Source organism: Moschus berezovskii, chromosome 9 (genome assembly GCF_049115385.1).
Source record: "Moschus berezovskii isolate FMDL1 chromosome 9, NW_MosBer_1.0, whole genome shotgun sequence".
Lineage (NCBI taxonomy): Eukaryota > Metazoa > Chordata > Mammalia > Artiodactyla > Moschidae > Moschus > Moschus berezovskii.
In genome coordinates this window covers 112,665,950-112,691,821 of record NC_142468.1, presented here as the reverse complement: position 1 = coordinate 112,691,821, position 25,872 = coordinate 112,665,950, and the positions used below count along the sequence as shown (strand labels likewise).

The window sequence follows — 25,872 nt, the reverse complement described above, 5'->3', positions numbered from 1 at the left end:
GACTGTCACAGTTTTTTAAATTAAAATCTTACTATAAAAATCATTAATTTTATGAATTCAGTCGACTTCTTCTATAAAGAGGAATTACAGTGCTAGTAGCAAGCAGTATCAATAAAAAATAGTATAAGCTAATCAATGAGACTTGTCATAGTGTCCAAAATAGTCTTATATATTACTAGTAAAAAAATTAAAATCCTTTCTCAGTATGACAGAAATTAAGAGGTTGATTTACCAATCTTGTGCTTAACAGGTTTTTCTGAAGCTGTTCAATTTTGCCCTCTTGCTTTTTGACTGTAGTTTCTAACTCGACATTTTCCATTTCAAGCCTAAAATGCAGATTTTAAAATAATTATTCTTACACATGGGTTTTTTTTAAAGATTTTATTTTAATGTAGACCATTTTTAAAGTCTTTATTGAATTGACTACTATATTGCTTCTGTTTCATGTTTTGGTTTTTTTGGCTGTGAGGCACATGGGGTCCTAGCTCCCTAACCAGGGATCAAACACACACCGTCTGCCCTGGAAGGCATAGTTTTAACCCCTGGACTGTCATGGCATTCCTTCACACATAGATTTTGAAAATACCACACTGTTTTTGAACAAATATCTGCTGGTTCAATTACACAGGTTTTTAGCATTTTGAAAAGTAGATGATTTGGCAACTGTACTGTTTTTCTATTTGTGACTAATCGCCTTCCCTGGTGGCTCAGATGGTAAAGAATCTGCTGGCAACACAGGAGACCCAGGTTTGATCCCTGAGTCAGGAAGATCCCCTGGAGAAAGGAATGGCAACCCACTCCAGGATTCTTGCCTGGAGAATTCCATGGACAAAGGAGCCTGGAGTGCTGTAGTCCATGGGGCTGTGAAAAGTCAGACATGACTGAGCAATTAACACCTTCACTTTTCACTTGTGGATAATGTGCAAAATATGGAAATAATGGGGGGAAATTATCGATCTCAAAACAGCTCAAAACTGAAATGTTACACAGCTCCACGATAATGTGTCTATTATCACTATTGATCTATTCTCATATTATACTGTTTGTCTGCTTTATACTTACTTTCTACGCTGCTTTAAATCGTACTTTTCGACGTGATCCTGTGTTTTCTCAGCACATCTCACAGCCTCTGTAAGTTGATCCTGCACTTCTTGCAACTAAAAAAAAAAAAAAAGAAAAAATAACTGTTTTAACTACTAATAACCTAGTAAATCCACCGTCGTTGGTTTTTGTCTCTTTTGTCTGCATATGGTAAACAGCTGCTTTTCTGACATACAGCAGAAATGAGTTGTTACAACAGTTCACAAAGTGAAAATATTTCCTGTCTGCCCTCTACAGGTTACTGACCTCTCCTCTAGCACTCAAATACAATATCATCCATGCTTTAAATCAGATTTTCTCAAATGAACACACACATTTGTAAACTACTCAAATGGGGAAAGACAGAAAACTACCTTATGGTAAACAATTTTTTTTTTTAATCCAGGCTCCATATCTGCCATCACTTTAAATATCCACATATCTAAATGACCACAGATCTTCCAGTGGTTAAGAGAGCTAACACTGCTGTTGGTGACAACCGGATGCTTCAGGAATTAGTGTGAGAGGCAGTAGCTACACAGGAGCCAGAATGCGTGGGCCTATGTCACAGTTCCATCAGTTCTGAGCTGTGTGTCCTGGAGCTAATCACTTAACCTTTCTGTATCTCAGTTTCTCCATCCATAAAATGGAGATAATGGTAGCAACAATCTCAGTGGAATCTTTGGAAGATTATACTGCGGAGTTTCCATAATGTACTTTGGAGAAGGAAATGGCTCCAGTATTGCCAGAAAGAAACTCACTCCAGTATTCTTGCTGGAGAATCCCATGGACAGAGGAGCCTGGTGTGTGGCTGTTCATGAGGTCACAAAGAACTGGACATGACTGAGTGACTAACCACATACATAAACTATTTAGAAGAAGACGTGGCACAGAATAAGAACTGTTTGTAATTGGCCTTATTACAGTCGCTGGATTTTATCTCCAAAACAATTTGATATATCAGGCAGATGTCATGCCAACAGAAGTGGTCTTCAACACAAGTCACACTGAAATCACTCTCCATACCATTGCAAGTGGCAGTAAGGGAGAGCATGAGGCCCAAAACATATGTATCCAGTACTTCAAAAATGTTCACTGACTCCACCAACCAAGTAGCAGTATTCTCCACTTATCATAATTTGCAACTTACTTCCTCTACGTATTACTCAGTGGAAAACAACCACGGGTTAATATGCAAATAGCACCTCCTGGATGGAGTGGTACAGAACTTACATGACCATCAGAGTGAAGTCACTGCCATGGAAATATTCAGTTCAGTCGCTCAGTCGTGTCCGACTCTGCGACCCCATGAATCCCAGCACACCAGGCCTCCCTGTCCATCACCAACTCCCGGAGTTCACTCAAACTCATGTCCACAGAGTCGGTGATGCCATCCAGCCATCTCGTTCTCTGTCGCCCCTTCTCCTCCTGCCCCCAATCCCTCCCAGCATCAGAGTCTTTTCCAGGGAGTCAGCTCTTCACATGAGGTGGCCAAAGTTTTGGAGTTTCAGCTTTAGCATCAGTCCTTCCAATGAACACCCAGAACTGATCTCTTTAGAATGGACTGGTTGGATCTCCTTGCCGTTCAAGGGGTTCTCAAGAGTCTTCTCCAACACCACAGTTCAAAACCATCAATTCTTCGGCGCTCAGCTTTCTTCACAGTCTAACTCTCACATCCATACATGACCACGGGAAAAACCATAGCCTTGACTAGACAGACCTTGGTTGGCAAAGTCATGTCTCTGCTTTTTAATATGCTATCTAGGTTGGTCATAACTTTCCTTCCAAGGAGTAAGCGACTTTTAATTTCTGGGCTGCAATCAGCATCCGCAGTGATTTTGGAGCCCCCAAAAATAAAGTCTGACACTGTTTCCCCATCTATTTGCCATGAAGTGATGGGACCAGATGCCGTGATCTTAGTCTTCTGAATGTTGAGCTTCAAGCCAACTTTTTCACTCTCCTCGTTCACTTTCATCAAGAGGCTTAGTGGACAAACCTGTATTCAAATGATACTAATTGATCCTTAAAATGAGAATTATGAGCAAAGTGTTTGTTAAAATGCTCTAAGTAAATAGCCTAAATAGCAGTGGAAGATTAAATCAGGAATAATTTGGCTAAAGCTCACCACTTGAGTCCCAAATTATGATTCAGTGACAAATAGATGCCTTTAAAGAGTGGAGAGGCCATAAGAAAAAATGATCAAGGCTGAAATTTTCCCAAATTAATTCAGATTGGCATGAATAAAACTAAAATTATACCAACAAATATGACAAAAAGGTATGACAAGCTACTGAAGCAAAGTACAATATATAAAATATAGCATCTGGGAAACCTGGAATTGAGTGTCAAGATAATCCATGTAACTGAAGCTTAATTTCAAAATATTCATTTTAGGTTTGAGCATTTCATTTCTCTGCTTCACCATGATACTGAAATGTGATAACATAACGATTAAAATGATTATAATAATAGTAAAAGAGTAAATTACTGACACTATCTATATTAATAATTTGGAACTGAATCTCTTAACATTTCATAAGCAATACGATGTCTCTACTCAAAGTAAAGCACCTCTTGGGTCTAATTTTTATTTGCTGGATACAGGTGTGCCTTTAGGCTGGTTAAAAGACCATACATTCCCAGCCTATGTAGTTTTATATTCAACTAGATTCAACATTTAGCCAGAATCAAGAATCACTTTGAACTTTCTTTCAGGAAGTCTGAGAATTTCTTCTTCTGGATACTCACTTCTCTTTCTGCTTTCTCACATTTGTACTGATACGTTCTGTCTTTTAAATGATTCCATTCCTTGATTAACTCCTTGCTTCTCTCCTGCAGCATCAGACCTTGTCCTCAAAATATTTCTTTTCCTTTTCCTGGTTCAGATTTTTCACTGCATCTATCTCCAGTTTTAGCATGGCAATTTCATCCTGCAGCATGTGGCTTTCGTGCAACAGATTTTTTGCTTCTTCACAACTATCAGAAACCTAAGTGAAACAAAGGAGACTTCTAGCTAGTACTCAATAAAGTGACATTTCATGATTTCCTCTGAAAGACTAACCTCTATGTTTATACAATGAAAAGAGTGCACCAAGAGTGTTTCCAACTGGAAAAAATAAGGCTCGATACAAATCTCAGACTTTATACCAGCAGAAATACCCAAAAGTTCAAAAATTTAATTGAAGACAACGAATCCGTGAAAGTAAAAAAGAAACCCCAAGAGACTTTTCAAGAAGCTCAGAACTGGAAAGGCTTTTCTTTGAATTAAAACGACCTTGGGAAGGCTTAAATGAAAGATGTACAGATCTGACTACACTTAAAAATTGCATCTGCTTTTCTTACCACAATGCAGTAAGGTTGGATCTCGATTATGGGAGAAAAACTATTAAAAATGCCAATATATGGAGGCTGAACAACACACTGCTGAATAATGAACAAATCATAGAAGAAATCAAAAGAGAAATCAAAATATGCATAGAAATAAATGAAAAGAAAAACAAAACAACCCAAAAGCTCTGGGACACTGTAAAAGCAGTTCTAAGGGGGAAGTTCATAGCAATACAGGCACACCTCAGGAAACAAGACCTAACTTACATCTAAAGAAACTGGAAAAGGAAGAAATGCAGAACCCCAGGGTTAGTAGAAGGAAAGAAATCGTAAAAATTAGGGCAGAGATAAATGCGAAAGAAACAAAAGAGACCATAACAAAAATCAGCAAAGCCAAAAGCTGGTTCTTTGAGAAGGTAAATAAAATTGACAAACCACTAGCCAGACTCATCAAGAAACAAAGGGAGAAAAATCAAATCAATAAAATTAGAAATGAAAATGGAGAGATCACAACCGACAATACAGAAATACAAAGGATTATTAGAGAATACTATCAGCAATTATATGGCAGTAAAATGAATAACCTGGAAGAAATGGACAAATTCCTAGAAAAGTACACCGTTCCAAAACTGAACCAGGAAGAAATAGAAAATCTGAACAGACCCATCACAAGCACGGAACTAGAGGCTGTAATCAGAAATCTTCCAGCAAACAAAAGCCCAGGTCCAGACAGCTTCACAGCTGAATTCTACCAAAAATTTAGAGAAGAGCTAATACCTATTCTACTCAAACTCTTCCAGAAAATTGCTGAGGAAGGGAAACTTCCAAACTCATTCTATGAGGCCACCATCACCCTAATCCCAAAACCTGGTAAAGATCCCACAGAAAAAGAAAATTACAGGCCAATATCACTGATGAACATAGATGCAAAAATCCTTAACAAAAGTCTAGCAATCAGAATCCAACAACACATTAAGAAGATCATACATCATGACCAAGTGTGCTTTATCCCAGAAATGCAAGGATTCTTCAATATCCGCAAATCAATCAACGTAATACACCACATTAACAAACTGAAAAATAAAAATCATACGATTATCTCAATAGATGCAGAAAAAGTCTTCGACAAAATTCAACATCCATTTATGATAAAAACCCTCCAGAAAGTGGGAATAGAAGGGACATATCTCAACATAATAAAACCTATATATGACAAACCCACAGCAAACATTATCCTCAACGGTGAAAACCTGAAAGCGTTTCCCCTAAAGTCAGGAACAAGACAAGGGTGCCCACTCTCACCACTACTATTCAACATAGTTTTGGAAGTTTTGGCCACAGCAGTCAGAGCAGAAAAAGACATAAAAGGAATCCAAATTGGAAAAGAAGAAGAAAAACTTTCACTGTTCGCTGATGACATGATCCTCTACACAGAAAACCCTGAAGACTCTACCAGAAAACTACTAGAGCTAATCAATGAATACAGTAAAGTTGCAGGATATAAAATCAACACACAGAAATCCCTTGCATTCCCATACACTAATGAGAAAATAGAAAGAGAAATTAAGGAAAATATTCCATTCCCTGTTGCAACGAAAAGAATTAAATACTTAGGAATATATCTACCTAAGGAAACAAAAGACTTGTACATAGAAAACTATAAAACACTCGGGAAAATAATCAAAGAGGACACTAATAGATGGAGAAATATACTGTGTTCATGGATTGGAAGAATAAATATTGTAAAAATGAGTATACTACCCAAAGTAATTTATAAGTTCAATGCAATCCCTATCAAGCTACCAACCATATTTTTCACAGAACTAGAACAAATAATCTCACAATTTGTATGGAAATAAAAAAAACCTCGAATAGCCAAAGCAATCTTGAGGAAGAAGAATGGAACTGGGGGAATTAACCTGCCGGACTCCAGGCTCTACTACAAAGCCACAGTCATCAAGACAGTATGGTACTGGCATAAAGACAGAAATATAAATCAATGGAACAAAACAGAAAGCCCAGAGATAAATCCACACACCTATGGATACCTTATCTTTGACAAAGGAGGCAAGAATATAAAATGGAGAAAAGACAGTCTCTTTAAAAAGTGGTGCTGGGAAAACTGGTCAGCCACTTGTAAAAGAATGAAACTAGAACACTTCCTAACACCATACACCAAAATAAACTCAAAATGGATTAGAGATCTAAATGTAAGACCAGAAACTATAAAACTCCTAGAGGAGAACATCGGCAAAACACTCTCTGACATAAATGACAGCAGGATCCTCCATGACCCACCTCCCAGAATATTGGAAATAAAAGCAAAAATAAACAAATGGGACCTAATTAAAATCAAAAGCTTCTGCACAGCAAAGGAAACTATAAGCAAGGTGAAAAGACAGCCTTCAGAATGGGAGAAAATAATAGCAAATGAAGCAACGGATAAACGATTAATCTCCAAAATATACAAGCAGCTCTACGAAAAGTGGGAGAAGAGACAGGTCCTGCAGATCTTAGAGGAAGCACATGTTTACTAGGCTCACTGTACCTCCTTCAGAAACTCCTGAGCAATTACGCAATCTCCCCAGAGCAAGCACCTCTGTCCCAGGGGAGAGGGCAAGGCCAGGAAGCAAGAGCTGCAGGGAGGCCCAGGGGCGGCGGGTGCGTGCGCCCTGACCCCCCTCGCCACACAGTGACACCACACCGACCACCGAGCATCTCTGACGTGGTCAGTCTTGATCGAGGTGTGCAGCATAAACTCTGCAGTGATCTTAAAGACCGGGTTCCCAAAGAGGGATGCAAAATCACTTAACACGTGATTATATTGAGTACATGTTGAAATGGTGACACTGTGAAAGTAATGGAGTAAATAAAATGTTATTAAAATTAACGTCACTCATTTCTTTTCACCTCTTTTTTTCTTTTTACCTTTTTTAATGTGACCACTGGAAAAGTTGGAAGTACACGTGTGACTGTTATTTTTACTGAGCAGTGCTGATATGGCAGGAAACACTGACAGAATCATTTCTACCCAATACCCTGCCCCTCCAGTGGTTCCTTCTGCCCCTCAAATGGCTACTGTAAGACCATACACATGCTCCACAAGTTCAGCAGAGCCAGAAAACAGGTCCTTAAGGTATGATGCTAGGCAGACTTCTCTGTTCTAAGCGCCTAAGGATGACATGCACTGTCCTGGGTCCCAGCCTGTCCATCCAGGGTGCATCCAGCAGGGCTGGGAAGCCATGTACCTGCTTTCGTGTGGGTCGCACGTGAATTTGGGGTGCGTGTGGATGCTGAAGGCAGTCACAGGGTGTTGCCCCGAGAGCCAGGAAAGGCAGCAAGTCCACTGAACACAGCGAAGCCCTATGTCTGAGGGCTCTGGAACCTTCGAGGCTTCTCTTCGCATGAGCGTCAGCAGGAGAGGTGAGCTCAGCAAGAAAGCAGGAGAGGGTGGGTTTTCAAAAGCAGCTCGGAAAGCACTGCAGAGGAAGGCGGCGCCTGCCACGCCAAGTCAGCACACACAGAGGGGCTGGCTGCCCAGATATTTGCAACTTCGTGTATTAGAAATTATTTTGAAATAAAAAAAAATTTTTAATATTCTCAATGGTAGTTTGAAACAGCCAAAAATGTCCCCCCTAAAGATGGGAATTCTCTAAATAAGTCGCACCAAAATGGAAAATACTTTTCCCAAAATTTCAAAAAGTACCGTTTCAAGAATCAAAAGTGAAATGAGTAACAACAGTTAGGTGACAGTCATGTGAAGAAAACAAAGGGGTTGCACCGGTATGAAAAAATTCAGGCGCAGCAAAGCAACGGATTAACTGCTGCTCAGTCACAGGTGCTCAAAGTGAGGCAGAAAACACAGCAGGAAGGAGAGTTCCTTCCAGAAAGTTAACCACAAACTCCACACACCACTCGGTCTCTGAGAAGGGTTACACAGGTGACCACACACAGGACTGCAGGGGCACCAGGATTCGGGGTGTGGCAGGCAGGAGGCACGGGTCACGTCACACTGCAGACCAGCACAGGCTCACCTTTATCCTCTGGTGTGGCCAAAGCATCACGTGCAGAGAGACAGTTCTTACATTAATCGGGAAGGAAACCATTAAGAAGCACGTGAATACTAGACCCTTACCTCCAAACAATCATGTTTTATCTGCCGAGTCTGGGCCAGTCTCGAGGGAGTAACGGAGTGTGATCTGCTTCCCAGCAGTGACTGTTCACCACCCGCCCCTGCTCTGCAAGGTGGCGATGCCAGCTGAGTGGGCTCACATGTAGGTTTGGCCCAGGAAATGCACACACTCAACCACAGGAAATAAGAGGTGGCGCTACACGGTGCCTGGACACAAACGGGGCCTTGGGACTGGGCTGGGCAGCCTGTGTGGGGCCAGGCACAGGTGTTGGGCAGGCAAAGCCTCATCTGCCTCCTTGCAGAACATGAGGCTCGGGAAATTCCCCAGCAGTCCAATACTGAGGACTCCATGCCTTCACTGCCAAGGGTGTGGGTTCGATCCCTGGTCGGGAAACTACGATCCCACAAGCCAGGCAACACAACCAAAAATATTTGAAAAAACAAAAACACGAGGCTCAGAAGACCTCAACTGAAGAAGGCAGCCCACATCAGAGGACATGCCCGCCTGGCTCACGTAGGGACGCTCCTGTGGACCCGGGCTGGGCCTCCCTCCACGTGGAGGCCAGGAGGTGGGGCCACCCAGTCCTCAGCAGACAGCCCCTGAGGTTCCCTCGGGCAGAGGGCCAGTTACCCGGCACTTAAACTCGTACTCCTTTAGGATCTCTGAGAACCGCTCCTCCTGGGCCAGGAGTTCTGTGCTCTGAGGCTCCAGCTGAAAGCCAGAGGCAAGCAGGAAAATGAGGGCCAGAACCTCAGGCCAGGCAGAGGGTGGGCTGTCTCCCCCTCATACTGCCCCAAGACGCTCAGCATCTGCAGGCGCAACCAACTGTCCCGCCTCTTCCTCCCCACCCTTTTGTTTAAGAGGTCTCAGGGAAGAATGATGTTCGGAATGTCAGGAGGGTGGTCATGCTCCCACCGGCACCCTGGGCTGCCTTCTTGCCCCGGCCACCTGGGAGGTCCCTGCACGGAGCCTACACCTCCCACCCCTTCCCTCCTCCTCTCAAGGTGATGGAAAAGGCCAGGTTCCAAGTGCTCCTCACCCCAGCACTGGGGTCTGTGCAGAAGTTTCTGACTTCTCCAGGCCTTGTCACCAGAAGGTTAACAGGCAGGGCATCACTGGGGTGTCACCTGCACCCCTGCACTGCCTGAAGGGGAGGAAAATACGGGCAAAGTAGCCTTAATAATTTCCTCTCCATTAGAGAAATTTAGGTTTCCCAGGTGGCACTAGTACTAAAGAATCTGCCTGCCTAGGTAGAAGACGCGAGAGATGCAGCTTCAATCCCTGGGTCGGGAAGATCTCATGGAGTAGGAAATGGCACCCACTCCAGTATTCTTGCCTGGAAGATTCCATGGACAGAGGAGCCTGGCGGGCTAAAGCCCATGGGGTCACAAAGATTCGGACACGACTGAGTGACTGAGCAGCACGTGGAATTTTAGCAGAAAAACCTAAGTCTGTCTCCTGTGTATTCTCCATCAAGACCCTGATGCCCTTTACCCAGAACCCACAGGCGCTTCTCTGGGGACTCAGAGTCAGCAAGAGGACTTGCCTTGTCCTTCAACACAAACTCCAGGTCATTCTGCAGCTTCAGGACTAGCTTCTCTGAGTCTGAGAGCTTCTCCACGACTTCAGTCATCTTATTCTGCAATCGACTATTTTCCTAGGAGACACAGGTCAGTGGTTGGCCAGCTCTGGGGATGGAGGAGGGAGCGAGAGGCAGGGCTCTGGAGCAGGATCTCTGGGGGAGGCGCTCCCGCCGCCTGAGCTCTCCAGAAGGTCATAAGCAGCACGAGTGGAAGGGAGTGACAAGCCTTCCCGAGCATTCTTTGAAAGGACGGATTTGAAGCTGCACCGCAACAGCCCAGGAGTCCACTGGAAGGAAGGCGGTGTCCACAGACACAGGAAACAATCAGAAGGCAGGCCCGGCTTCGCCTCTTGGGGAGGGAGGCGGGGGTGGCAGGGCAGGTGTGGAAGAATCCACAGTCCCGAGTCAGGGAAGGAGAAGCAGGTGGGGCCAGGGCCACCTCACTGGAGGCGAAGGCAGGCGGGGAGCAGGTCAGGGACGCTCTGCACAGCCCGGAAGAGCGCCCCGCGTCCGGTCACACGGTCAGGGCTGGGGGCGGGTGACGCTTCTGTCTTTGCTCTAGTTCTCTGGGCCCAGGGAGGCAGCCGAGGCGGCAGCTGCTGACCCAGAGAGGGAGAGCCCCGGGGCCCCATCCTGCTGCCCACACGGCTGCAGAGGAGAGCTGGGTCTCTCCTTGGGAAGGCAGGACGTGTCTGCCGGCTGAGAAATGGGCCCTGTGGCTACAGAAAACCTTCTCTGCCATCACGCCCCCATTGCTGCGGCTAGGGCTCAGTCCTGTCCCAGGAAGGTGTGGGTGTGGGGGACAGACTCTGGGCAACGTGGCCTCCCTCTTTGCGGGTGGGGCGCCCTCATAAGGCACCCCGCACACCCGGAACCCCCTACCTTCAGGGCCAGGGCCAGGGCCAGCTTCTCGCGGAGGCCGGTCTCCACCTGCAGGCGCCACAGGTCCTCCTCCAGCCCGGCCCTCTGCCGCCGGGCCTGCTCCCAGAACAGCTCGCGTTCCACCTCCACTTCGGACCGCAGGAGGCTCCGCCTCCCCCGGTAGCCCTACTCCAGGCGTCTGAAAGCACATGGCTCATGGTGCCTTGGGCTCCCCATGGGCGCCACCTGGACCTCTCCCTCCCCGGGGTCTCCGTTGGCGCACTTGGCCTCAGCACTGGGGGCTCGTTTGTTCCCTCCTGATAGACACGTGAGTTACAGTGTGGTGGGGCAGCGGAGGCCTCATGAACTGCCCCCCTCGGGGTTGGCAGAGGTGACCCCACACAGACAAGTGAACCAGCGGGCCCCTCGGCCCATGGGGCGAGCTAGCAGGTGACCTCTGGGTGGGTCTCTGGCACCTCTTGGCCATTCAACCTTCTCCACATCATCAAAAAATGCATGAGTAAATAAAGGCAGCATCAGGGCCCTTGGGGGCTGAAGGCACAGAGAAGTCAGCCTATACCACAAGCGCTGGAAAGCTAGCACACAGCGAATCCCAAGGCAGACAGAGGACAGGGCGGGGGCCCTTCCCCTCAGACTCTGCAGTGATCTTTCACAACAACCATTTCTATTCTATCAGCAGGGAAAACAGTGCCAAACCTCAGCTTTATCACTAAAGCTAGTGGAGCTGAGCTATTTAAAATGCTAAAAGATGATGTTGTTAAAGTGCTGCACTCAATATGCCAGCAAATTTGGAAAACTCAGCAATGGCCACAGGACTGGAAAAGGTCAGTTTTCATTTCAATCCCAAAGGAGGCCAATGCCAAAGAATGTTCAAGCTACCACACAACTGCACTCATTTCACATGCTAGCAAAGTAATGCTCAAAATCATTCAAGCCAGGCTTCAACAGTATGTGAACCGAGAACTTCCAGATGTACAAACTGGATTTAGAAAAGGCAGAGCAACCAGAGAACAAATTGCCAACATCCACTGGGTCACAGAAAAAGCTAGAGAATTCCCCGAAAAACATATACTTCTGCCTTTAGTTGACTACACTAAAGCCTCTGACTGTGTAGACCACAACAAACTGTGCAAACTTCTTAAAGAGATGGGAATACCAGACCACCTTACCTGCTTCCTGTGAAACCTGTATGCAGGTCAAGAAGCAAAAGTGAGAACTAGACTGAGTACCACAGACTGGTTTACAATCGAGAAAGGAAGACGTCAACGCTGTATACTGTCACCCTGCTTGTTTAACTTATATGCAGAGGACATCATGAGAAATGCCAGGTTGGGTGAAGCACAAGCTGCAATCAAGACTGCCGGGAGAAGTATCAATAACCTCAGATATGCGGATGATAACCACCCTTAAGGCAGAAAAGGAAGAAGAACTAAAGAGCCTCTTGATGAAAGTGAAAGAGGAGAGTGAAAAAGCTGGCTTAAAACTCGACATTCAGAAAACTAAGATCATGGCATCCGGTCCCATCACTTCATGGCAAAGAGACAGGGCAACAGTGGAAACAGTGAGAGACTTTATTTTCTTGGGCTCCAAAATCACTGCAGATGGTGACTGTACCCATGAAATTAAATGATGCTTGATCCTTGTAAGAAAAGCTATGACCAACCTAGACAGCATATGAAAAAGCAGAGATATCACTTTGCTGACAAAGGTCCATCTAGTCAAAGCTACGGTTTTTCCAGTAGTAACGCGTGGATGTGAGATTTGGACGATAAAGAAAGTTGAGCACCAAAGAATTGATGCTTTTGAACTGTGGTGCTGGAGAAGACTCTTGAGAGTCCCGTGGACTGCAAGAAGATCAAACCATCATAAAGGAAATCAGTCCTGAATATTCAAGGAAGGACTGATGCTGAAGCTGAAACTCCAGTACCCTGGCCACTTGATGCAAAGAAATGGCTCACTGGAAAAGACCCTGATGCTGGGAAAGATTGAAGGCGAGAGGAGAAGGGGACGACAGAGGATGAGATGGTTGGATGGCATCGCTGATTCGATGGACATGAGGGTGAGCAGGCTCCGGGAGATGGTGGAGGACAGGGAAGCCTTGTGTGCTGCAGTCCATGAGGTCGCCAAGAGTCAGACGTGACTGAGTGACTGAACAACAACATCACTGACACAGCTGCTTAGCAGGATTCTCAAACCCAGTATATCTAGAGTGAAGATGAGTGGAAACTCTTATTTCAGCAGAGCCTGGCTGGGTCCGCAATCAACTGACTGTGGTCGAAACCAGAAATGACTGGCTCGGCCTCCCGCAGACTCACCGCAGAGCTTTGGGGCACGAGGGCAGCTGTCACTCAGGGAAACAGTTTGATGAGCACGATTAACCTAACAGCCTGCAGACGTTGGGGCGAGTTTTACAAACTTGATCACATCACTTCCCTCTTTAAAGGGGAAAGGTGCAGTAACATATGGCAGAGCCACGTGACGGGTGCTCAGAAAGGATATGCAATATTACAGCAACGACACCTCTCTGAAAGCAACCACAGGCATAGGAAGAAGCGAGCGACTCGTGGAAAAGGTTAGGAGCAACGACCTCTGTGGACCTGAGGGCTTTGCTTTCATTTCTCCCTGTGTGTGTATTTTCTAAGTTTTCTACAATGAACATGTATCCCTCAATACTTTTCTGTTAGAGTAACCTAACACAACTGCAAACGCTATTTCTAAATATGTACCAATGACACCGTGTTACTCACGGAGCAAAATTCCAGCACCCACATGGCCCTCGAGGCCTTGTGTCCCCCAACCAGATTCTTGGGTGGAGATAACGAGTCTCCGGCTCTCTGATACAGAGAGAACTGAGTCCCTGCGGGGTGGTCGGGAGAATCAGGTCAACCAGGCTGAGACCAACGCAAATCCATTCTCAGCTCCCCGACTGACGGCCTGAAATCAGTCGCCGTCGGCTTGTGGGAACTTGGGGAGGGCAGTGCTGGCCGCAGAGGAAGGGTGTGTGCAGTCAGGCTGCCCCCCAGCGAGGAGCCCCACGGAGCCCCACAAGGCACAGCCCCATGTGTGTCCAGGGGGACCCGGCGCCGCATCTCCTGTCTGGGACGGGGCTGAACGCGGCCACGGCAAAGGACCACAGGGAGGCAGTGGCACACCGAGAGAGAGGGGAAGACTTTCATAAAGGCAGAAATGCTTTCCTCTGGTCTGTCCGCAACCAGCCGGGCTGACCCTGTGCGAGTCTGCTCAGCCCACTGCATGGGTGATGCCTGGTCTGCGGGCTCCCTGCTGCGGGCTCAGGTGAGACAGCAGGGCTTCAGCTGGCAGCAGCCTGTGTCCACCATCCGCCCCGGCCCCAGCAGGACCCCAGCAGGACCTACCTGACCTTCTCCTCCGCGAGCGGCTCCAGGGCGGAGTGCAGGTCGTCCGTCTCCTTCACAAACTCCAGGTTCCTCCGCTCAGCTTTCTCCAGGTCTTGCCTAGCCTTATCTCGCTCCCTGGCCATCTGCTCCACCTGCTCCCTGCAGGAAGGAGGGCGGGGTCAATGGGGACACTGCTCTGGGCCTAGCGAGCCGGTCTGAAGGAACAAACTCAGCTGGCCTAAGAGTGCTGAGCCGTGGCCAGAGCTGAACTCTGATCCACCTCCCGTGCATGCGTGCCAAGTCGCTGCAGTCATGTCCGACTCTGCGCAAACCTATGGACTGGAGCCCGCCAGGCTCCTCTGTCCATGGGATTCTCCAGGCAAGAATACTAGAATGGGCTGTCATGCCCTCCTCCAGGGGATCTTCCTGACACAGGGATTGAACTCGTATCTCTCACACCTCGTGCATTGGCAAGCGGGTTGCACTAGCATTGGCAAGTGGCTTCTTTACTGCTAGCGCCACCTGGGAAGCCTGACCCTCCTCCTACCAGGATGGTTTCTGCAGTTATTGAGTCTGTTTTACAGAAGTACATACAGCAAGAAGCCAACTGGCTTGCAATGGGGTTTCTCGCAGGTTTCTGAACCAAGAGGGTCGAGCCTGGGGCGTGCAGTGTTCACCCCTCCAGACGGCCTTAGAAGAGGTGGGAAGTTATCCATGCTCCCTCTTGCCTGCAGCTGGGCCTCAGGCCCCAGGGATCCCCAGCACGTAACCTGGGACTGGACGCATGAAGGGGAGAAGGCTGACCACCCATTATCCTGCCTGGTCACAGCCTTGCCACCTGTAGCCAGGCGCCTAAGTGCCAGGGAGTTGCCCAGAGCAGAGGAAACGCCTGTCTCTGTCCGCTCACCACAGGCCCTGCCCAAGGCTCAGGGCACCAGCTATCTTGATGCCTGTTTCCCCCACTGGAGAAGCAACAAACTTGTGTCCCTTCGTCATCCTCCAAAGCAGTCTTCCTCTGGGCCCCTCTGCAGAGTTGCCTGACGTCAGAGGTCTCACCTGTCAGTACCTAACGAGATGCAAAGTCTTGAGGATGGAGATTGGAATTACTGCCAACCTTTTCTGTAGCTTCAGAGCATCAATAAAAACACAATAACCATCTCTATGCCAAGCGGCTCAGTAGATGGATAACCTGAATATCCAGCTCCACTGGAGCCAAACCCAGTTAAAACAGAACGCATTCTTGGCCTAATTGCCATGCCGTGCTTTGTGACCGTGCTGGAAGCACCCTTTCTCCTCCCGCAGGCTGCCCACGCCCTGGGCGAGGCAGCCAGCCTGGCCAGCGGCATCCCACGCCCCCCGCCCCCTGCGGGGCTCTTACTGGCAGAAGCTCAGCTCCTGGCGGTAGCAGGCCAAGGCTGCCTGCTGGGAGGCCCCGCCCCCCATCATGAGCTCCTTCTCTAGGGCCCAGGTCAGCTCCAAAAGGTTCACCTTCTTGTCCACACTGAAGTCAAGGCTCTGAAAACAGCAAGGCCCATCGGGCAGGCAGGATGAGCAGGTCTTCAGATATTTGCTGGATCCCTCAGGCCCAGACTTCACTGGCCCAGTCCCTTCCTTTTCTGTCTGCAAAGCCTCCACCTCTCGAGTGGAGCCTCTCCCCTGCTCCCGTCCCTCTGGGGTCCCTCTCCCCAGGTCCCTGTCCACACCGAGGTCCCCTTCCCACTGTCAACATACGGCTCCTCCCCTCACTGTCCCTGCCTCAGAGGTGGGCATGACCCAGGCTGGACAGAGTCCCCCTTCCTGGGCAAAGGGACAGACACAGAAGGAGGCATATGCAAGCAGAGGACTTTGGGGATTGATAGGGACGCTGGAGAAGGGCTTTTTCTCTGCCAAATCAAGCGTTGTCCAGGCCACGGGGTCCTGGGGAGCCGCACGAGGGTGCTAGACCTGAAGCCAAGACCCAAAGGCCAGCAGAGTCCTGACAACCCCCAGAGCCGGGACCCCCAAGCCTAAGCATCCTCCTTCTTCCCCAGCTGATCACAAAGACCCCTGATGGCCTCTTGCTCAAGCCAGTTTGAGTGGAGTTTGCGCCATTTCAGACACACAGAATCCTTAATATATCTCTAAACAGCACGAACAGACATAGGAACAGTGCGAGTTCTGTTGGTGGAAACATGATCGATAGAGCCATGACCCACAGCCACGCATTTCCGAGCGTCACAGCCACTCACCCTCGGGGTTGGGCAAGGTAACGTGAAAAGAAGAGAAACATCGTGCTTTCTATATTTTACCACCATAAGGAAAAGAGTAAGCTGGGGATGCCGACGCACCTGGCGGCTGCCTAGTGATAACACTGGTGCCCTGGCTTGCTCTCCCAGTGTTTGGTGCTTGTGACTACAAGTTGCAGACACACGGGTGGGTCAGGCACATGGCAGGGCCCACGGGGAAGCCCTTCCTGTGAGCCGGGAGACTCCCGGGCCCCGAGGGCTTCTGGGAGAAAAATGACAGGACGCTAAAGCATGTGGAGTGACCCGGAAGTGGCCGCCAGGCCATGCTGAGAGCACGCTTCCCAGCAATGAAATCACACTGGGAGCAGAGGACAAAGAGGTGTGGGCAGCAGCTTCCAGATTAGAAAAACCGCGCGACACGTGTGGGCGCCGCCTCCTGGTGTTCACGCCCGCGTCCTGCAGGCACTAAGGTGCCCTCCTGTCCTCCAGGACCAAGGATCGGCTCGGAGGCCGACACACGCTGCGGGCTGAGTCTGAGATACTGAAACCTACCCTCGAAAGGATTTGTTCCAGGCTGTGGGCTTTCTCTGCTGTTTACTTAATATGTTTTTAAGTTAACATGTCCTACACATTGATATCAAAAAATAAAGCAAACTGAGGTTAACGGGTCTTCCCTCCACGGGGCCTGTGTCTGCGAGGTTCTCTGTCCAGCCTCCCTAATGGGCAGCGGCTCCCGTTAATCCCCCCGCCCAGACGCCTCTGCTGGGGCAGTCTCATGACTGTCCACACCTGCAAGACCTCCCTGCCATTGTGAACGCCCTCCTGAGCCCACAAGGAGATGATCTGCTCCGGGAAGGCTAAGCCGCTGCCATCATCCACACTGCAGAAGAGGTGGGGGCCCGAGCACACGGACACGAGGGACGACCTGGTGGTCTGGCCAACACTCTCCTGCGGGACCTGCACGCGGGGACCAGCGCCGTCAGGACCGTGGCCTCCTCACGCACCTCCCGTGACCTCACCACCTGTGTTCGGCGGTGCAGCCTCCCCGACTCCTGCTGCAGGGAACAGGGTGCCCGGAGGACCTGTGGGGACTGCAGGCTCTGCGAAGACAACCCGAGCCCAGGTTCAGGGCCGTCTGCCTGAGGGGCCCCAGCACCTGCGGGGCGCCCGGGGTAACCTTTCTCTGAAAGAGCAACGGCTTCCCGCCTGTCCTCCCAGAGGGAGAGCCTGGGAAGGCACACGCCAGCCGAGGGAAACCCAGTCTGTGCAGAGAAAGCCAGGATGGGCTTCAGAAGATGTGGGGCGGCCCGATCGGAGGGCACATGACCTCAGCATTCAGGGCTGGAGACAAGGGCAGTAAAACCCCTCAGCTGGAAAGCTGACGGGCGAGGCTGAGGTGCGGCCAGGAGGCTGTGCTTCCCACCCCAGGGAGGGCCCCTGGGACATGCATTTGCTGTTGGGACCAGAACAAGGAGGAGCAGTGGCCCCCTCCTCTCTGCTGTCCCCAGACCATCAGACCCAGGGGCTCCCGTGATGGAGCAGGAGAACCTCAGTCTGCTGTGTGAGGCCTCACACCCGCAGCCCGGCCACACCAGTGTCCACACGCACACAGAACATGGCCCCGTGGCCACGTCAGCGCTTCCTGGGCTGCGACGAAGGGCCGAGGCCCCTGGGAGGAACCCTCCTCCGCGGGCTCTGGGCACCGTGCGGTCCCTGCCCTCAGGTGGCCGGGCACTGTCCTCACTTCCCTGACTCCTTCCCCGTCTCAGTAGCTTCAGGGATAGAAACCTGATTTTCGGACGAGCCCAGCCCAGCAGAGAACAAGGCCACTGTTCCTGCACTGCCGCCCACAAACTACGGGATCAGCCACGTTGCCAAAGAGGCGGCGGCGAGACGCCCCAGGACAACCGTGCCCTGCGGTGGGAGGAGCCCTGACCACCCCGAGGCAGAGATGAACCAAACGCACCGGCCAATAGCACAGTGTAAATAAAGTCCGCTTGACTCCAGCTGGCCTCGTGCAGGATGAGAAATGGGAAGAACACAGCTCCAGGAGAGCCTGGAGGGGAATCCTGGGGAAGGCGCGGCCCTAACAGTGACTGTGCCCCCCAGGGAAGAGGGACCGGGTGCTCCTGGTGGAACGAGTGTGCCCCAGGGAATCCATGGAAGACCCCTGTGAGGTGCGTCCACTTTACAGATGAGGACCCTGAGGCTCAAAGAAGGCGAGCAGCTCACCAGTGGCGCTCAGCCAGGCAGAAGCGGTGTCAGGTGAGGTCACTCCGACCACCTCCCACCACCCACTCTGGGGACCAGGCAGAGAGCACAGGCCTTCAGGAGAGTGACGGCAGTCACCCTGGGCTTCTAGAGTTAATCGGTCCCACCGTACCTGGTAATGAGACCAGGACCCGCTGGGTTTGACAAGCGGGGCCAGTTCCAGCGGTCGAGGGGACCCATGATTGAACAGGCCAAGCTGGAACTCCTGCAGACTCACTCTACCATCCCCATCTTGGTCCAGCTTGTTGAACAGGTCTTCAATTTCCTAAAGAAAAGCGCCTCAGGCATCTGCTCAGAGGCTGCTCCCAAGAAGCCTTGACCGCCCCGCCCAGGCCCGGCCCCCACCCCACCAAGCAGGCGGCTTGCTATCCCAGCACCGGTTTCCTGGCTGTGGCTTGTGAAATCCACACGCCTGGTCAGTTTGCACCCGGCTGTGAATGGTCACCTGAGCATCCCGCATCTCCCAAACACCCACCCCAAGTCTGCTGTGACAGAGTATGCTGGACAGTGGGACATGTATTCGCGGGACACGTGTGTACGGAATCCCAGCGGTTCGGGGTCAGAAAGGCAGGGCCCATCCCATCACACTGCCCCCTCCTCCCCTGGGCCCTGAAGGAGGGAAGGGCTGAACACAGCTGCCGGGGTCAGAGCCAGATGCTATGGACACCCCCCTTGGGCTGGGCGGTAGGCCTAGGGGGACCAGAGAGGGGAGAGAGCTCCAGGCAGAGGAGGGTCCTGAGTGAAGGTGGCCCGAGACGGACCATCAGCACTAGCCCTGGGAGTCAGCACAGGATTTTAGGCCGGACAGTGACGACTGAATCTGTGTCTTACGGTGAAGGGGATTTCGAGGCCTGGCACCAACCACAAAGACTCAGCCCTTTAGGGCGGTCCGTCCCATCCCCTCTCACCTCCTTCGCCAGGCCCTGGAGCCCAGTGCTCTGGCAGATCAGGGCCAGCTCCTCCTGGGTGAGGTGGCCGCTGCTGCCCACACCCAGCTCTTCCCAGAGGCCCCGGACCCAGCTCTCGGGGGTGTCGAAGGAGTGGCTGCAGGACTTCCGGGGGCTCCCGAAGACCTCAGAACCCCAGGTTGGCAGCTGGCCTAAAGCAGGGGAAACACACCAAGGTGGTACTTTACTCTGAAATCAGATGGACTGAAAGATGGCCAGAGGGACATGTGTGAGAGTCAAGCTTCCGACGGTAGCTACACGGGGCTCACCATGCATTCTGGCAACTTAATTCTATGCAAAAGTTCACAATACAAGGGGGACTCTGCTGCACGAGGGGAAGGCATGTCTGAAGGGAGCCTCCAGAAGCTGCAGCACTAGGAGCATACCTGCAAGCTTCGTGCTTAGAAGCAAAAGGCCCGGCTTGAAAAATTAATGTCTAGAAGGTCTTCAAACCTGCCCAAAGCGCAGAGCACGTCTCGCAGAGGCCAATGACCTGTCCCTTGGGCAGCCTCTCGCCCTGGCTTCATCTGCCCCTGTGTGTGCTTGCCCACGTCTTTTCTGTTTCTGTGCTATTTATTTGGCTGCTCTGGGGCTTGGTCGCTCGCTGCATGTGAGATCTTTTTAGTTGTGGCATGCAAAAGCTTAGTTACAGCATGGGGGCTCTAGTTCTCAGACAAGGGATGGAACCCGGGACCCTGCAATGGGAGTGCGGAGTCCTAGACAATAAATCACCACAGAAGTCCCCGGCCCAAGTATTTGAAGGCAAATCCCAGCTGCCGTGTTCTCACCCCTGAGTGTTTCGTATGCACTCCTGACCCCAGTGCGACGATGGCCCTACAACCCAACAACGACGTCCCAGTTCTGTCCCAAGTCTCCTGACGGCTGATTTCTTCAACTCAGCATCAATGCAGAGTCCTCCCTGTGCGTGTGGCTACTCCCCCAGAGCCGCTGGGTTAGCTCCCGTCCGCCCCCCAGTCCCCGCCCTCCTGCCCTTCCATCCCTAACATCTCCTGGAAACTGGAACTGAGCACCAAAGGCTAGTTTGGATGCAGGTTGAGTGTCATCTTTTTTCTTTTTTTCCCAGCAAAAACAACTCAAGGTGGGCTGTTTTCCATACCGCCTCACATCAGGAGCCACAGGGGTCTTTGAGATGCAGACTCAGCAGCGAGTCCGGGTGACAGACGGCCAGGTTAGCCAGGTGGCTTACTGAGGTTTCTGAAGCTTTGCCAGGGAAACACCCTTTGGGAGAGTGTTTGGGCACCTTGGGGTGCCCACAAAGAGCTCTCCTTAGATAAGCAAGGCTTCAAAGCAGAGCTCCCTCCACGCCCAGACTGCACCACCCTGCCCGACGCAGGACGAGGGTCACCTGCACCTGACCAGACTCCGGCTGGCGCGCTCAGTGGTCTGGAGCTCTCCAGAGAGGAGACATCTTGGCGTTTACTGTGATAACCCAACCAAAAATCAGAAAGTCCTTTCCTGAGGAAAGCCAGGCCTCCATGCTCATGAACGATGCTGTATATCGGGTTGAGGAAAACACAAGGAAAGGGCCATTTCCAACACCCCTTCCAGCTTAAAACATCTGAAAGTTCTATGGAAAAATGGAAAAACAGGGACTTCTCCGATGGTCCCATAGTTAAGAATCCACTTTGCAATGCAGGGGACTCGGGTTCGATCCTTGGCTGGGGAACTCAGATCCCACGTGCCATGGAGCAACTAAGCCTGTGCCCTGCAACTAGACAGAAACCTGCGCACTGCAATCAAAGATCCCAAATGACGTGTGAAGATCCTGCATGCTACAACTGAGACCTGACACAGCCAAATACATACATTTTAAATTTAAAAATAAATAAATAAATAAAGGCAGGAACCAGACAAAGGGAAAAGCAATTCTGACAGCAGGGTGTGTGTGTTCTCAGGGCTGGCAGAGAAGGTAAATATGTCCTGAGAGGTCTGACGTTAGTGTCTGTGCATGAGTGTCAGTTCTAACCCGGATGGAAAGAAGAACCCAAGCAGTCTCTGGGCAGAGAGCCCAAAATCACTCAGTGAATAACCTCCCCGGAGCCCTTCCTCTCGTCCCCTAGATTGACTCTGAGTCCAGGGAATCTGGGAAGTGATTTTTGGACACAAAGAGGTCCATCTGCTTCATCCAGTAGCACAGACACTTGGCTCATTCGCCGAACGTCCCCACGCTCAGCGCTGAGCCAACAACAGCCTCGGCCCCTAAGGGCCACAGTCTGGACGATGCTCAGCACCAGTGCAGACCTCTCGCTCAGGAGCAGCTCTCGGTCGCTTCTGGTCTCCCGCTGGAGCCATGGTCCTGCACATTCTGCCCTGTGACACACGCTGGTGAGAGGCGTCCTTAAGGAACCCGCACACCCACATGCTGATGCACCCAGCTTTGCTAAGCACACCTGTGACTGCCTTCCGGGTGCTCCGCCAGGTTCCCAGGACCAGAGCCACGTCTCGCCCTCCACTTGGGGCACATGCAGGGCCTCTGCTGAGTGGGGAGGCTGCTGGCCCAGGCCTGGCACATTAGGAAGGAGTCCCCTGGCCCATGCCTGCCGGTCGGGAGGATGACTGTGACCCTAGCCAACTAGCTGCTTTCTTAGCCAGCGGCCCCTGCCCAAGGGTCTGACCTCAAGAATCTCGGAGCTGGGACCACCCAGGAGAAGGGCACCCCAGAGAGACCACCCACACTGGGCACCTCCCAGGAAATTCTCTTTCGCTGGCAGCCTGCTGCCTGACAGCCCAGCACTGACCAAAGGGGGCATTCACCACAAGGCCAGGCTTTACCTTGGGCTTCAAACAATTCATTCTGAGGCTCCTTCGTGCTGTCGGCTTCTTCAGAAAGAGAAGGACGTCAGCCACGATTAACCTGCAGTGGGTGGATCTGCCCCATGGATGTCCTTTCTGACACCAAAGCCTGAAGGCTCCCGCAGTGGACAGCTCAAGGAGTCTCAGAGGGGGCCCCGGAGGCATCATCACGAGCCCGCCAGGTTGTGCAGGGTGAGCCTTGGTCCAAGTGCTGGATGTGGCTGACCGTGGCTGTGGCACACCTGCCCTTTCCGCCCTCAGCCGACTAACCTTCCCCTCCTCCTGCAGGGCCAGGGGAGGGTGGTGGTGAACAGGGGTTGCTCCGAGGCCCCCGTTTCTGAAGGAGGATGCTCTGTGGCCAGAGCTGCCCTGCAGACATAGACCCAGAGACCCCTTAAAGCCAATGTAGGTCCCCGAATAGCCCCTCTGCCAGCGATGAGATGCCCTCTCCCATCTTCCTGTGTCATATCACGTGAGCAGTGACTGGGGAGGTGCCGAGGGGGGCTCCACCCACCTCCACGCGTTCTAGGGACGCCGAGCGGCGGAGCTGGCTCCTTGCACTGGGTCTGGCCGGCTGCTCCGGGAGACCTGGGGCTCCACCTGCAGCACCACAGGGCTCAGGCTGGCTCCGACGGCCGTACCACTTAGAGCCGCTCACGTACTTTGGGGGCACCGCCCGGGAGGCAACTGGAAAGAAAATGGGAGGCGTGGGGGGCTCTTTAAAACAGACTCTTGGTCCACTTGTGCTTACAAAGATGCAGATTGGGAGGTGTGATGTGGCTCTCGGGGACAGACAAGGAAAATGCCAGAAGAACACAGGGAACGGACAACGAGGGGCTGGGGCTGAGACAGCTAGGCTGGGAGACAGCACTTTCCATCCTAAGTTCTCGCTGTTGTTTCAGTGTTTCCAAGCAAAATGTGCTTTTGTTATGTGATAGAAAACTAATTTTAAAAAATAGCTTTTTACACAAAGAAATAACCTTCCAATAATCCAAGTGCTCTAGAGAAAAGGAGGTCATTTCCCACCCTCCCGACCCCACCCCACCTGGACAGGACACAGAGGCAAGGACCTCAGCACAGTCAGGGAGGCTCAGACTCCGCATGAGTCTAAAGTCAGGGGCAGAGGCAGGTGTGGACTTCAGCTAGCGATTCATGAGGCTCCCTTAAGCCCTAATACACCCCTGCCCTTCCTGCTTCCCTCCTTACCTGCCCACATCTGTGGAGCAATGGGGACTCCCCAAGCAGAGAAGAAATGACACTGGCTCTGCAGGAATCTGCCTGGCCAGAGAGACTGGGGAGTGGGGGTGCGGCCGGGGCTGTGACCAGGAGAGAACACGGGTTCGACGGAAAGCTCCCAGAAGGGGCCAGTTGGAGAGAAAGGCATAGGGTCCCAGGAAGCAAGGCCGGGCCAGGAAAACAGACCGTTTCACACAGGTGGGTCATGCTCCCAGGGACCGAGTACCACCTCCCTTCTCTCCTCTTCACCAGAAACTGGCCCGCCGCCCCTGACCTTGGGAGCATCAGAGGAGGAGGCTGGGTCCAACCGGGCCTCCAGGAGAAACAGGGGTGCTGGCGATGCAGAGAACCTGAGGACGAGGGAGGAGTCTGGGGAGGAAGATGCCGAGTTCCCGGTGACAGAGGGCATCTAGGGCAGGCTGACCGTGTTCCTGGACCCTGTGAGGTTATCATGGGCAGGGTCTGGCCCTGTAAACTCTCCCCATGTGGGAACTCCCGGGGCTGCTGGAGAGGAGGGGGGCATTCCCACTGACAGGGAGGAAACGGGAGGCTTGAGCACCCCATGCAGGGAGCAGGGGCCTGCACGCAGGCTCCACACCTGCTCTGGTTTCTGTCTACACACGGGCTGAGGCTGGTTGCTGAGAGGGGAGCAGTGGGAAGAGAAAGGCCATGTCAGCTGGGAGTGGGCAGCGGGGACACACTCGGAAAACCAGGTGCGCCTGACAGCACGCAGACCCCTGCCTGGGCCTCAGCCACTCGCCGCTCACCGGAGGTCGTAAGCCAGCACCACATCTGCGCCCTTGGCCTGACTGGGCTCCTGCCTCTCAAATCCTGAGATTCCCCCGGCCTGCAACTGGAGGCACACCTGCCCTTGATGTGGTCCCCACTTTCTTCATTGTATCGGCTTCTCAGCACTTTCCTCAGAGCAACGAGACGCCCAGATATCGCACGCACTAGGACCGGTTCATAATGTTCTCCGAAAGTGTCACCTCCTCCCTCCACCAGGAGGAAATGCGTCTCCAGAAAAAGTGTCCATGCGGCAAATCAGGCCAGGAGGAGTCAGTGTCTCACCACCCACAGAGCACAGAGCTGTGGCCTCTCCCTGGAAAGCTCCGGGGGGTCACGGCCAGTCCCCACCCGCTGCCCAGATGGCCGGCAGACCTCAAGGTCAGCCGCGCCCTGTGCCTCCTGTGAGTGCGTACCTATTCATACGAACAGAATGCCAAACTCTACAAGCTAAAAATACATCGGTTTAGGATCTCCCTGGTGGTCCTGTGGTTAGGACTCTGTGCTGCCAATACTGGGGGTAAAGGTTCAATCCCCAGTCAGGAAACTAATATCTCAGCTTGAGAGGCATGGCCAAAAGATTAAACAAGAAAACAAACAAACAAACAAAAATAGTTTGGTTATGTGTTCTGTGATGGCCTTCACTGAAAGAGCAGAACTACTGAAACGCAGAATGTTCTTCAAAACCCCAGGCATTTGGCCCCAGGGTGCCATGCACATTCCTGGAGCATCAAAGCACATATTTTCAGTCATGTGGCGTGAGTTGGTGGGAAGGACCAGCAGGCAGAGTAGAAAGCCGGAGACAGGGATGCCGTGGACTGGCCGGGGAAGCAGGGCCTGCTGGGCTCTCACAACAGGGGCTGCCTCTGTGCACTGGCCCTGGCCAAGCCACCTCGGGCAGGCCTATGACTGACCACCAACTGCCTAGGTAATTGAGGAAAGCTCTGAAAATTGAAAGAAGAGGAAAACAATACAAAACAAACCCGGGGTTGGAACAGAAAAGCACCAGTCACGAAGAGGACACAAGTTGCCGACTCTCAGGAGTTCCAGCACAGAAAAGGGAGCGATGACATGGGCATGGCCTTTCTCAGGCGCCTTCATGCCCAGGGTCACACGATCACACCCCAAGTCGGGAAAGGCAAGTGGCCGCCTTCCCACCTCATGGAAGAGAAACGTGAGACAAAGCAACCAACGACCCGACTCTTCACGTCCCAGGGTGGCCTTTGAGAAGCT

The 25,872-nt window shown here is 51.4% G+C and overlaps 1 protein-coding gene across 1 annotated transcript in view; it reads right to left on the bottom strand.

Moving 5' to 3' along the window:
- The window catches only part of LOC148777004 (ninein-like protein), a 39,505-nt gene extending 15,504 nt beyond the window's left edge, over positions 1-24,001 (bottom strand). The window contains 14 exon segments of the mRNA XM_088840259.1: positions 233-326; positions 1,063-1,157; positions 3,927-4,067; positions 9,171-9,251; positions 10,087-10,197; positions 11,005-11,182; positions 14,379-14,519; positions 15,739-15,875; positions 17,375-17,542; positions 18,969-19,121; positions 19,765-19,955; positions 22,597-22,678; positions 23,132-23,304; positions 23,824-24,001. Coding sequence (XP_088696385.1) covers positions 233-326; positions 1,063-1,157; positions 3,927-4,067; positions 9,171-9,251; positions 10,087-10,197; positions 11,005-11,182; positions 14,379-14,519; positions 15,739-15,875; positions 17,375-17,542; positions 18,969-19,121; positions 19,765-19,955; positions 22,597-22,678; positions 23,132-23,304; positions 23,824-24,001 — 1,923 coding nt within the window.
- Positions 24,002-25,872: the final 1,871 nt, after the last annotated feature.